The sequence below is a fragment of the Odontesthes bonariensis genome, chromosome 3, assembly GCF_027942865.1.
Source record: "Odontesthes bonariensis isolate fOdoBon6 chromosome 3, fOdoBon6.hap1, whole genome shotgun sequence".
Classification (NCBI taxonomy): Eukaryota; Metazoa; Chordata; class Actinopteri; order Atheriniformes; family Atherinopsidae; genus Odontesthes; species Odontesthes bonariensis.
The window spans coordinates 42,089,608-42,103,111 of record NC_134508.1 but is presented as its reverse complement, the minus strand read 5'-3'; the positions used below and the strand labels follow the sequence as shown (position 1 = coordinate 42,103,111).

General features: G+C 40.1%; 1 protein-coding gene across 1 annotated transcript; it reads right to left on the bottom strand.

Annotated features, from left to right (window-relative positions):
- Positions 1–836: 836 nt before the first annotated feature.
- Positions 837–9,037, bottom strand: tp53rk (TP53 regulating kinase). The gene is made up of 2 exons (XM_075461854.1): positions 8,800–9,037; positions 837–1,439 (listed from the first exon to the last, which is right to left on the bottom strand). The coding sequence occupies exons 1-2, from the start codon at positions 9,020–9,022 to the stop codon at positions 958–960; spliced, it is 705 nt and encodes a 234-aa protein (XP_075317969.1). The 5' UTR covers positions 9,023–9,037; the 3' UTR covers positions 837–957.
- Between the last annotated feature and the right edge of the window lie 4,467 nt (positions 9,038–13,504).

Below are 13,504 nucleotides of genomic sequence, written 5' to 3'. Positions count from 1 at the left end.
ACGCATATTGTTTTGAGAAGCAAGACGCTTTATTTGTTTAGCCCCAGCCAACTAGCCGGACTACCTTCGTTAGCTTCAAAACTCGCCTGGAACTCGGCTCACAGGATGCGGCGGGGGGTAAGTCAATGTTCATAAATGATATTGCTAATATGGGATGTCATACAGCTTCATGTCAAAAGAGGCGAACTGTCCCTTTAAGCTGCTATAGGCCTAGACTGCTGGGGGACCCGTCACACCTTTACTCACCCGTTTCATTTCTCAAATGACATAACGTATATGTGACATTATTGTGGTCATTAACTAGTGTTTCCCTGTTCCAACAGATATCCTTTGAATAGTGTTACAGTGTTTGTTGTCCCCTCTTTTCTGTCTTCTCAAACCCCAGCTGGTCGAGGCGGATGGCCACCCTTCCTGGTTCTGGTTCTGCCAGAGGTTTCTTCCTGTTCAAAGGGAGTCGTTCCTCTCCACAGTCGCCTCAGGCACACTCAGGACGGGAGATTGAAGAGAAGTTTTGGTGCAATCTGTTGGTTTCCTCAGCTAGGAAATTGTTTTTGAATTGGCACTGTATGTATAAATTGGACTAATTTTGAATTGAATTAATTAGATTTGATTGGATTATGATTACAATGAACTGAACTCCAATTGGCTTGAATTGGACTGTATTATTGAGGTGCCTTGAGATGACATTTGTTGTAATTTGGCGCTATGTAAATAAAACTGAATTGAATTATTACATTGTACTCCTCAAAATTGTAAAAAAGAGAGAACAGATAGCTTTACATGATATATTTTCCTTCACATCAGCCTATAAAAGTAAGAAAAAAATCAGTCATAAATAACATTTTAAATTATCGAAACTTTTTATTTGTACTAATAACAGCTTAATCTTTTAAGCAAGTTGTCAGCAACAAAAAAAATCTATGTAAACGGTAGTATCCATATATACAGCACATATCGTCACCCCACCATGGACCTCTTCCTCCCTCTCAGTCGAACTTCATCGAGTTTTTTAATGACTGCTGATGATTTCTTGGATGATGTAGCATAGCTCTTCAGCAGCTTCTCAAACAACAACTCTGTGTTGGGGTGAGTACTGAGGAAGGCCTTCTCTAGAACGAATAAGTCAACTCCCTTATCCTCTGGCAACGTTGAAATGGAACTCAGCCCGAAATCGATTAGGAACAGTTCAGACTCCGTGTCCTCTGGGCCGCGTTTCAGCAGCATGTTGGAGGTGGTCAGGTCTCCATGGATGATATCCTCATCGTGCATTTTGGCCAAGATCTGGCCTACTCGCTCAGCCAACCACTGCAGCTCCTGCTTCGAAGAGGACTGTGAACTCGATGCAATGTGGTCTCGCACAGTCAAGGAACCCACAATTTCTTCCAGGAAGATAGAGTGAGAGGTGTAGTCCACAAAGTAGACTACAGGGGCAGATATGCCTGTGGAGAAGAAAAAAAACAAAACATATATCAGTGTTTCCCGCAGCGCATTATAGTCAAGGCGGCCGCCTTAGCAAACTTGCACTGCCGCCTTGCCAACGTTCCCAGAAAAAATAAATAAATAAAAATAATATTATTTTTTATTTTTTATTTTTTTTAAACCGAAGTAATAATGCTTTGCCAGGCTCAGACATTAAAAGACAGCATTGGTAACATTGAATTGCGACACCTACAGGTTGTTGTAGGTGTAATGTAAATAGTTAATAATGTAAATAAAAAAGTGTTACAGCTCTTAAACAGCTTCGTTATTGCTCTAACAGGCCCCATCCCATTCCAAGTACCCCCCCACCCCCCCACCCGGCCGACGACTCACCACCTTGACTAAGGCCCAATCCCAATTCACCCCTTGGTCCTACCCCTCACCCCTTCCCCTTCGTTTTGCGCGTTCACGTGAAGGGGTAGTGTTGTCCCAATACTCTTCCAAAACCGTTCCCCTTAGCCCTACCCCTCCGTTGTAGCCCTTCAAACGGAGGGCTTCGGCCAGGCAGACTCCGTTTGAAGGGGTATGATATATTTCCCAGAATACAACGCGACTACCGGGAGATCGCGAGTCTTTTTAAAAATGGCAGAAGCAAAGAGAGCACCACACAAATGTAAGTTCTTCTATTTTTTTTGCCATAATTTAACTGTTTTAACCGTTTTAGGTTGTGATAACTGGTGTATTGTGTGAGTTTAAAGTGGTGGAAATGTGTAGTTGTTTTCTGCTATAAACGCACATGGGAAAAGTCGCTATTTTACATGAGTAATCGGTCAATGCATGTGAAGGTGCTGAAAAAGAGTTGTCGTTTTTTAAATTGTAACACGAGTATTTACAAGCAATGTAGTTGGTTAACCATAGAGAAGTTCCTTTTGAGTTACGTGAGCGTCATTTCGCTACCTATTATCACAAGTATTCATATACGTGACTGATTCACAGGGACTCAAGCACAAACAAAGAGCCTGATCAGGTTTAGCGCCGAAAACGAAGATCCGTTTCCAGTGTTGGGAGTAAGGGCGTTTAAGTATAACGGCGTTACTAACGGCGTTATTTTTCCAGTAACGTAGTAATCTAATTAATTACTTTTCCCATCGTAACAACGCCGTTATCGTTACTGAGAATATAAAGTGGCGCGTTACTACAATTTGGTTGTAGGCTTTCGGCTACACATCAGCTGCACGCTGCCTGGAGAGAGCAGGGGTGGGGATGATGCCACCGTTGCAAATGCTATGATGATTGGCTTTGTGGGCGTATGCCCTACTCACGCTGTCTCACTGCATGCGCTGACTACTACTACTAAACAACACACAAGACAGCGACAATGGCGACGAGCCAGGGAAGTTCACAGGTAGCGTTCTCTAACTGGAATTTCCAGAGCCGTAGCCTACGGCTCCGGTATTTACTGGCACTACTTCTCACCCGTGGAGATAAAAGGCAAGAATGTGTATGTAACATGCACGCTATGCCCAGGTAAAAAAACTTTATCCACGTCTGCCTCAAGTAACTCAAATCTAATGAAGCACCTTACATCAACCCATGTGAATATGAAGCACTTGTTGCTTCTGCAGCTGCTAACCCAACCCCAAGCCCAAATGCAGCTAGCTAACCCAACCCCAAGCCCAAAGGCAGCTAGCTTACCCAACCCCAAGCCCAAATGCAGCTAGCGTGAGCCCCAGCGAAGGAGACGGAGCCACTCAAAAACAAACAACACTCGATTTTTCTGGTCAGAATTGATTTATTAATTTATTTCTATGCATCATATGGCAGGCTGCAATCTATTGAGTTCAAATAAATACCAAATGTTCTAAATGACTGTGTATAGTCTTTTTATATCTTCTATACAAGGAGTATAGGGAAATATTCACTGAGTCCATTTTTTTTTCCTTTAGCACAAGTTTCTTGTGTTTACCTTGAATGAATTCAATCAGTTAATACAAACATATTTGATGTTAAAGATGTTATAGAACATAACAGCGTTATAGAACACAAAAAATAACACCACAGTTACTTTGCTGAGTAACTAATTACTTTCACAATGTGGTAACTGAGTTACTAACTCAATTACTTTTTGGGAGCAGTAACTAGTAACTATAACTAATTACTTTTAAAAAGTAACTTGACTAACACTGTCCGTTTCTAAAGTCATCCCCATCCCCAAAAAGAAGTAGGAAGTCCAATCCCATAATGGATTACCTGATACAGGAGAGCCTGAAGGAGCAGAAGCGCCACGAGCAGAAGACGGAGCGCTTTTTAGCTCGGTTTGAGCGCATGATAGACAAACTTTACGGTGAGTTGATGCGCCATGCACCTATTGTACACACAGCCACCACTACCGCATTCTGAAACACCTTTTTTAAATTTTTTACAATGGATGAAAGTGCATGCTATAATGTCATGTCGTGTCTTGTTCCCCCAGAACATCACTGAGCCCATGCAGCACCTCCGATGCGCCCTCCGCTGTTCCTGCTCCGGTCATCTCGTTCTTGATGATTGCACTGTTGCCCGTTTATATTCATACTGTTTATATTCATACTGTTTATTGTCCATATTTGCACCACACACTTTACAGCAGACACTTTAAGCTGTTATTTCTGAAAATAAGCTGCCTTACCAGTCTGTAATGTGAGCCTAATAAAATAAATTAAGGACAAAAGGTTTGTGAGCATGATTATCACATCAACATCATATGAACGACTGGAACGGATATTGGTATGAAGAGATTTATTATACAAGGGATAACAAAAAAAATTGGGGTACATGTTGTGGTCCAATGGGCAATAATTTGTAGGATGACCCGTCTGCTGGAAAGAAAAACATGGAAAGATCAGGCTTTTATCCTCCCATACCAACACATTGATAGCACACATAAGGCAGTGCATTTATTTATGTCATCAAATCTGAACCTGGTACAAAGAAAACCGCTTCAAAAATGCATTGTTTGTGTCCCAAACGGAACGAGGCGAGTAACAAAGGCTAAACGTTAATGCTTTCAGCTAGGTTAGCCAGGTTAGGATACTACTCCAATCAATAAATCAGCAAATCCAACGAGACAAGCAAATTGTTTCTATATTACACAATATCACAAATGTACAGTTAGAAGCACTTTCAAACACACACACACACACAATCATTTTCACACGCCGGCTCTGGAAGCTACAGGCTGCTCACTCACAAGCGTTATTTGCATTAATTTTTTATTCTACATACCGTAACAAGATCCAGCAATGCTCCCAGATGTCGAAGACGCCTTCGCCTGATGGCACTCCGTCGATTCGACGCAGATATTTCTAAAAATATCCAAATAGCCCAGGACAGCGCGAACACCACAGCACCGGTCATGTTTGTTTACTTCTGGCTAAAGCTGTCGCTTTTGGTTACGTAACAACTGACGGCGCGGACTTATTACGTTCGTGAGTGTGAAGTGCTGTCCCAATTCGAAGGGGTGACATTCCTAGCCCTTCGCCTACCCCTACGTTTGAAGGGGCGAGGGGTAGGCGAAGGGGTAGAAAATAGAATTGGGATTGGGCCTAAGCAATTTCCTGCGGGAAACACTGTATATATATATATATATATACACACACACACACACACTACTCACAAAAAGTTAGGGATATTCAGTTTTGAGGTGAAATTTCAAGATGAACCTAAAATGCATTGCAATTTTGCCCGGTGAACTTAATGTGGCCTTCTGTAAACTTTTGAATGCACATGTCCAACTGTTCAATGTTTCAGTGCTTTTTGCACAAGTTGCTGTTCTCTAACAAGGAGCTTAACGACAAAATTCACAACATTTGTTTGAATCCATGAATCGACCAACAAATTTCCTGGTTCGATTAGAATTTTTTTTATATTATATAATGTGAGAGGGAAGCATGCAGCTTTTGGAAAAATCTGGGGCCCCTTCATAGACATTCTGCCTTCTCTGGACTTGAATGACCGTGGTGGTGTGAGCCCTTCTGGACCGGCTTCAAATTAGTCCTCTGCAGGTTCTTCTTGTATAACTTCCTCATTGATGTGTCTGTTGTGAGTACTGTATTTATTAATATAGATAATTTTGTACAGATGGGTGTATGTATAAACTGTATAGGTATATAAATTAATGGAAATTGAGAGCCATACGGTGGGGTGGGGGGGTGGGGGGTGGGTGGGGGGGGGGGGGGGGGTTATATTTTTGTTTTGTTTTCTCCTTGTTTTATCTTCTGATGTTCAAAAATCATCATCATCATGTATAATCTGTAAGATTATACATTTGTGTATTTTCCTTTAGTAAAATATGATTTTAAATATAACAAACTGTAGATGCTTGCTATTCACCATAAACATCCTGTAAAAACTTTTGTTAATAAAAAACAAATCTTTAAAATAAAAAGAAAAGAAAACTAATGGATCACATATTCTCAGTAAAGAAAGGGGGTAAAATGTCTCTGTTCTTACTGCCATTCTGTTTTTCTCTCAAGATGTCATTCATCTCTTTCAAATGCCATAAGAAGTGCGCGCTTAATGAAAGCTCATTGGTCCCAGTGACGATGAGGCTAAAATCATCCACCATGATGAGTGCTTGCATTGCAAAGCAAGTATAAAGGCTCAAAGAAGTTAAATGCAGCTTCTATAGCTTTCAAGTTACTTTTTGTGAATGGGTTGAAAAGGAAAAAAGGATTTTGTTCAATTTTATGTGGTTTCAAGCTCAGGAATAAATCATGTACTTCAACACTTTCATAATTGTAAAATATATTTCACTTGGAAGGAAATTAATACTCATTCATACAATCTTTATCTGGGCTTTATATGTGATATCCTTGTTACTGATCATGTCTCATCTTTTCTCATTAAACTTAGTTGTTCTAAAAAAAAATTAAATTTTAAGCAATAATTTTCAAGTGTAGATTGACTAAATATTCACACAAGTTTTAAGATTTAATCTTTATTTTAGTCTTGAAACAGATATCATGGAAGTACCTGTAAAATCCTTGCTGCTGAATTGTTCATTATAGCATCCTGATTATTGGAATTGATGTCATCAGATACTATAACATTATAGAATAGATCAAAATATATAAATGTTCATCCTGCTATATTTTAATCAGTCTTTTCTTATTTTAATTTTTTTTTATACAAAGATTCCGATGGCACAACTCATAAATAGAAGATCAAACTGAGAATGAATTCAGAAAGAGCCCAAGCAGGAAAATCTCAGGATCTATATATTTGGAAAAAACAAATCAGCATATTGACAGATATGTGTTGCTGATGTCCTTTTAACCATAGAGGTAACGGCATCTCACGGGGGATAGCAATCAGGATGCGTTTCACGTGTTATAATGGCCAAATTGAGACATGGATGAAAGAAAATGTCAGTACTTGTAGATTGTGAATGAAAAAGTCAGCATTATGAATGTGCAGATGTATAAACCCTGTGTCCTATAAAAGATTGGGGGAAAAGTACCTGATGATTCATTTACAGCTATCAGGATGTGTTTCCACTGCTATAATGGATATACTGACCATAACATAAAGTAAATCTCTTCACTTATATGTTATAAAGTAACAAGTCAGTAGCATGAATTTGACAGATGTGTATGAGCCTCCCTTCCATTGACATGGAAGAAAATGGTATCTGATATGCATCCTCTGCTATCATTAACAAATTAAGACATATATAAATGAACATGACAAAATGCACCAGTTGTGAAGCAAGAAGTCTCATCTCAAGACAAAATATAAATAAAACATAAAATCATTTGAGTGCAGTTACTACACAATTTATTAACATTGGGCCTCATGCAAGAACATTTTCGTATTTTTATTCTAAATTTCTCTCAATTTTTTCGTATGAAGGTCTCGTACGAACACGACACGTCAGATTCAACAAGCGCTCTTAACTTTGGAAAAAGTGTGTAAACGACCTGCGTTAATGATGAATCACACCTGTGCGTATCTAAGTTCACGTGCACGAGGATAGTAGATTTGCATACTCCACGCCCAAAATTATACCATATAAGGCTGTGCTTCCTCTCTCCTGTGCCAGGAAGTGTTGAGTCATGAGAATGGCATCAAGGCGCCAAAAGAACAACTTTACGGGCTCTGAGATTGAAGTTCTGCTTTCAGAGATCTAAAAAGGAAAATCTGTCATTTTTAGCAGTGTCAGCAGTGGAATTACGGGACCTGCTAAAGCCAACAAATGGGAAGCAATTACGAGTGCTGTTAATACCATGTAACCGAAATAAAAAAATAAATGGTTTGATATGAAAATGGCTTTAAAAAACCGTCTCGCCATGGGCAAGCGATCGATGACTGCAACTAAAGCCGTGCAATCAGTTGTTGCCTCATCATGATGGCACTTTGATGGGGTGGTCCATGAGGGGGGTCTTCTGGCACCACACCTTCTGGTCTGCCTGGGCTGGTTCAGGTGGAGACCCTCGTTCATGGCAACATTGCACCATGAACGAGGTATCGAGACACACCCACCCACCTGGCCTTCAGCTCAGTGCGCTCCACGACAGCACGGGTGCTTTTTTCTCATTTCTTCATGTAGATGAATAATACACTTATGACAATCCGACAATTGTACAGTTCTGTAGTAAGCCTGAAAGACGGTTGGAGACATTTCCTATGAACAATCTTTACTCATTATAGCCCAGATGAAATAATCTAAAAAATTAACCTTAAACTATGCAATTTGATTCTTTTGATTTTCAAATCAAATCAAATTTATTTATATAGCACATTTCATGTACAAACAATTCAAAATGCTTTACATAAAATAAAAGCATTGCAGCAGGGAGTGGAAGAAGCATTAAAATACTTAAAAGAATATAAAGAGAAACAAATAAAATCATTTAAATTAATTTAAAAACAAGCAAAAGTCAAGATAAGTTAAAAGATACCGTGCAGATTTCATGCATAGACACATGAGAACAAAAATGTCTTTAACCTGGATTTAAAAATGTCTCCATTTGGTGAAAGTTTAATCTCCACTGGCAGTTTGTTCCACTTGTTTGCAGCATAACAGCTAAATGCTGCTTCTCCATGTTTAGTCTGGACTCTGGACTGGACCAGCTGACCTGAGTCCTTGGATCTAAGAGCTCTGCTGGCTTTATATTCTCTTTTAAAGACAATTTTGGACTTGTTGAAATTCGCATCTCTCCAGACTCTCTTTAAAGCATGGCCAGCAGGGGATGCACAAAGGTCTGCTGAAACATGGGGAAGCATTTCTCGGCAGGCATGCACTTCTCGGCATAACGCCTGTCAAATTATAAGCGAAAGCGCTATTCTTTACATCTTTACAGGGAAGCTGTTCGACATTACAAAGGTAGTGAAACTTGCCTGCTCTCCGGCAGCGCAGAATAGACCGAACCTCCTGTACCGTTCTACGATGTGTCAGTTTTTCGTCCATTTCCGGGTGTCTGAAGCGTCTCGGAAATCTTACTTTGACTATCGCCGGCTTTCCTAGAAAGTCGGCCCGGTACAACCGGGCTTCTGCCCCTTGTTTTATTAACTCAGCTTTACTGAGATACTGAGAGACTGCCATGTTCCTCTCCTGGGTCATTACTTCCTCTTCTTCTTCTTCTTACCTAATGGTGGTTAGAAAGCAACGTCTTGGTGCATTACTGCCCCCAAGGGGAATGGAGTGTGAATCGTTGATCCAACTAAGGATTCATTAAACCTTACAAAATATAATTTCTTTTAAACAAATCCCTGAAATCAAGGTGTAATTTAATTTCATGAGTATTACAAAACTGTCTGTCTTTCATCATTGTATATAATACATAATTAAAATGTTCTGTATAAAGAAAACATAACCTGGATTTTACTGTGTCTTCCCCACCTGTGCTTCCTTTGAATTTTGGACAACCACCTTTTTTCCCACTGTTTGGCCACCTGTCTCTGATTTTAAGATGAATTGCTGACTGCGGCTCACTTTGCATGGCTCTTTGAGAGGGCCGGAGGCCGGAGATTTTCCGTGTAAGTTACAGTATGCCTACTGTATACAGCAGATCTATCTTAGCTGGATTTGTGTCCATTCAATGTAGGCTATAATTATTATTTATGTTAGGCTGCTATCATGTTAAAATTATAGCATAGTCTTAAATGGAAAAAGCTGAAATCACAAAATAATAATAACATTAATAATGTTAGATAAAAGTTTGTTTAAGCATTTTTAAAAGTCATATTTTATTCCGACATTTGCTTATTAACAACACAATGCATTCAAACATTTTGCAATGTATGTTTTAATAAAATCTTTAAAAAGATTAAAAGTATTATTTCCCTTTTTCTCTGAAAAAGGCTGCGCAACAGTGCCAAACCCTACTAGTGGCCAAAAAAAGAATGACATATGTACTTGTTAAGCTAGTTTTTTGGTTGCCGTGTCGCTCACGGTGCTCAAGTTACAAAATTTGTAACTTGGCGTGCGCGGAGAACGACAAACAGTATGGACCAATTCGAATCCAGACTCGGCGAGGAAGTGCGTCTGTACAGCAGAGGTGTGACCAGAATGGCATGTGTGGGTGGGCAGTTAGCTCATCTGGGGGGGCAGAAAACAATTGAGAATGAGGAGTTGTCGTCATAGTACAGAGCCCCGCCCCTATCCGCCATGTTGGCAGGATGCTAGCAGGAAAACGTCATTCTCTCCGTTCGTTTACAGTGTACGCTTGTGTTGTTAAATCAGTAAGTTTAAACAGTGCGGAATTGCAAGAACATGCCTGGAAATCACTGCTGTGTGAAGAACTGTTCCAGTACCTCACACAATACGTTTGGGAAACATAGGAACAACTAAATACATTTTTTAGGTTTCCTAAATGGATGCAGCATCAGGGAGAGCAGGTGTCTGACCTGACGAGGAGACGCCGGATTGCTTGGTTGGCTGCAATAAGAAGAAAGGACCTTACTTTCGATTGCACCCCTCCGTCGATGAGAGTGTGTTCTCTGCATTTTCACTCGGGTACGTTCTCTTAAAATCTCTTTATGTTGTTGTCTTCAATGTAAGATGAGGGTTGATCTACTACTGTAGACAACAAAGCAAGGCTGCTCAATTTCTCCATTGATAAAATAAATTCACAACTCTACAACATAAAAATTCATGTAGAATATAGCATATACTTTGTTGTCTACAGTAGTAGATCAACCCTCATCTTACATTGAAGCTCCCAGATCAAGGAAGTTACGTCGATGCAGCTTTAGCAGCAGAGAAGCTATTAGGCTTGTGTTGATAATAATAAACTCCTGGACTATGTACAAACTTCCAAATGCATCGTTTTGTGAGTACAGGCCATATTTGTACTACTGTAGAAGTTTGGTGTCATGGGATGTGATTTTAGTGTGGTAATTTTGGAGATACTGCCAGGGTCCGTTAGCGCTTGTACTAAGCTATTCGGGATAACTCAGTAACTCGGCTGATGTTCAGCCAATATCGGAAAAACTTCGGGTGGGCTACTTGGCTGGATGTCACGGTTCAAATGACCCTAGGGTGAATCTACTCCGAACCATCACTTTAAAGCTACGAAGTTACCTTATGTTGTTGCAAACCCTGAAGTGCACCTGACGTTGCTGCCTAGCTAACTATCTAGCGAACTGTTGCCTCTTCGAAAATTAATGTTAACTACCCCCTAATGTGGCTAATGTGTTAATGTGTACTTCCTCAGCCCTTTTGTCATACCATGAGCAGCGTTACCCTCTCAGGCTTTATCTTTATTTTGCATGTGTTCTGTGATGGGTTTGCCATTGATTGCATAGATATTTTCATAAACTGTTTATTCTTTTGTAGGTAAGCCATCATATGAGATGTTGGAGAACCACCCTGACTGGACACCATCCCTGCGATTAGGCCACAATGATGTTAAAGAGACAGATGGAGCGCGATATCAGCGGCAAGTACAGCGCAGGACCCAGCATCTGGAGCAGCAGCCGCCAGCCCAGGACCAGCAGCAGCCTCCATCGCCAGCCCAGGACATGGGATGTGGACTCTGCACATCTAGACGAGATGTTATCAACAGTCTTATGGAAGAAAACAGAGAGCTGAAGAGGGAGCTTCATGAATATCGGATGAATGAGAACTTTCTGAGTGGTGATGATAACACAGTGAAGTATTGGCTTGTAGATGGCCAAGTCCTGCACCCAGCCACAGCAGAAAGTCTTGTAAGATTCTAAAAGATTTGTGACTTTTAAACTCCTGCATAGTGTAGTAACTTACACCAAAGACAAGATAATTTACTATGTCCATATATGTGCACGGAGGTAACTGGTCCAGGTCTCTGTGCCATTCTGCTGCAGGGAGCTCGTAAGGATCAATATTTTGGATGCTCGAGAGCTTCTCCAAATACCGCTGCTTTGCGCTTGTATTAAGCTTGTCCCTGTAAGGTCCCTTTTCTTTCGTCTTATCTTTCTGCATTGCTTTGCTTTCTTTCTTTTTTTTATTGTATTCGTCTCTGTCCTGCCGAAATGATAAATGCGAGAAATTTAAAGATATCTGTAATATATTGGTGCGCCTCCGTTAAGTTCTGATGGCGTTACCTCTGGCAACCAATAGCGTCTCCTGCCAACATGGCCGACCAGCTCACGTGACTCCTCATTCTCAATACCTGAAAAAATCGGTGGAAAACCACTACTACAACTTCAAGCATAATAATAATAATAATAATAATAATAATAGTAATAATTCAATTCGGTAATGAAAATATGGTCACACTAGCATAAATCATGACCGTCAATTTTAATTTTTAATTTTAATTAACATGCTCCACATTCTCCATTGAGGGTTTAAATTCAAGTAGATACTTGGGGCAAGACATCCAGCCAACTCCAGCTTTTTATTACCTTCATTAAGTCTACATTTCAGATCATTATATACAACAAAAACATCCGAAAATGTGAAAATCGCCTTTTTTTTCAGCAGCAAGGGGTTAAGGTTACAGAGGGGGGGAAACACAATAACAAAAAAATAAATAAAGCTATAAACTTTGTTTAAACTTTCGTTTATTCTATCAATACAAGAAACAAACAGAGATAATAAATCGTGGCCTTTTTTCTGGCCAGTTTTCTTTGGATGGACAGGGCATTTCTCAGGGGGGCAGGGCTTGTTCCTGGGGGGACACTCCCACTCCCCAATATGAAAAGCGAGTTAGCACTCTGATTTCATTATTAGGCTGATTGCTGAACTACTGTTAGAAGAAATTTCATAATTTTGTGTCAGTGTTATGCTAATGCAGCTGTGTCTGTCAACCAGACAATCCAAGAACTCTGGAACTGACTGCATCCTTATGTGAAAAAAAACAAAAAAAAAAACACAGTGACAACACATGTTTTGTTGTGCCAGGTTGGGAGAGCATCCCAAGAAGATGAGAGTGATAGTGTGAGAGAGTCCACGAGAAAGAAGTCAGGGAGGGAGAAGAGAGAGTTGGCGATACTGAGGAGAGACATGGCGACATGGTAGACTTAGCATCTGATCCATTGTTTCTCATGTCTGTTTTCTTTCTTTTTTCTTTCTCTTTGAAAAACATAGGTACAGCCAATAGGATGGATGCTGATCTAAGAATGTTTGCTGTGATTGAGTGGTGGAGTTTACATTTTATAGTGTTAATAAATTAAGGTTTTGGAAGTATTTTAAGTATCCACTCTCACTAATTTCCATTAACCCGTTCCATGCCCATAAGGTATTTATTTTTTCAAAATTTGCAGAGTTGGTATACACATTCAGTACACCAAAAAAAAAAAACTGACAATGTTTGTGTTGTGCAATATGGTGGGCCAGTCTAGTCCAAAATGCCAGGACCGATTTTTTTTTTTTGCCCCAGTCCACCCCTGCACGGAGCTGCAAACTTAACCTGAAAGTCCTGCAGCTCGGAATCATAGTTTAAGAGTAATTATTGAGCCTGAATATCACAGCACCTCTGAGCAAAGAAAGATAAAAAAAAAAAACTCATCTTATGAGGAAGTGGGGCTGACCCCATTGTTGGGCAGGACACCTGCTTTTCAAGGCTGTGATAGCTGATCAAAGGAAAAACCCACACACAGTCACATGTGAAAGTGCTCC

What these genes read in the sequence shown, in the direction of transcription:
- tp53rk (XM_075461854.1), bottom strand. Translation starts at nt 9,022, where the DNA reads ATGACCCAGGAGAGGAACATGGCAGTCTCTCAGTATCTCAGTAAAGCT. An exon ending in TCTGCGCTGCCGGAGAGCAG is followed by an intron (nt 1,440 to 8,799) that starts GCAAGTTTCACT and finishes TCTTCTCCACAG; the next exon opens with GCATATCTGCCCCTGTAGTC.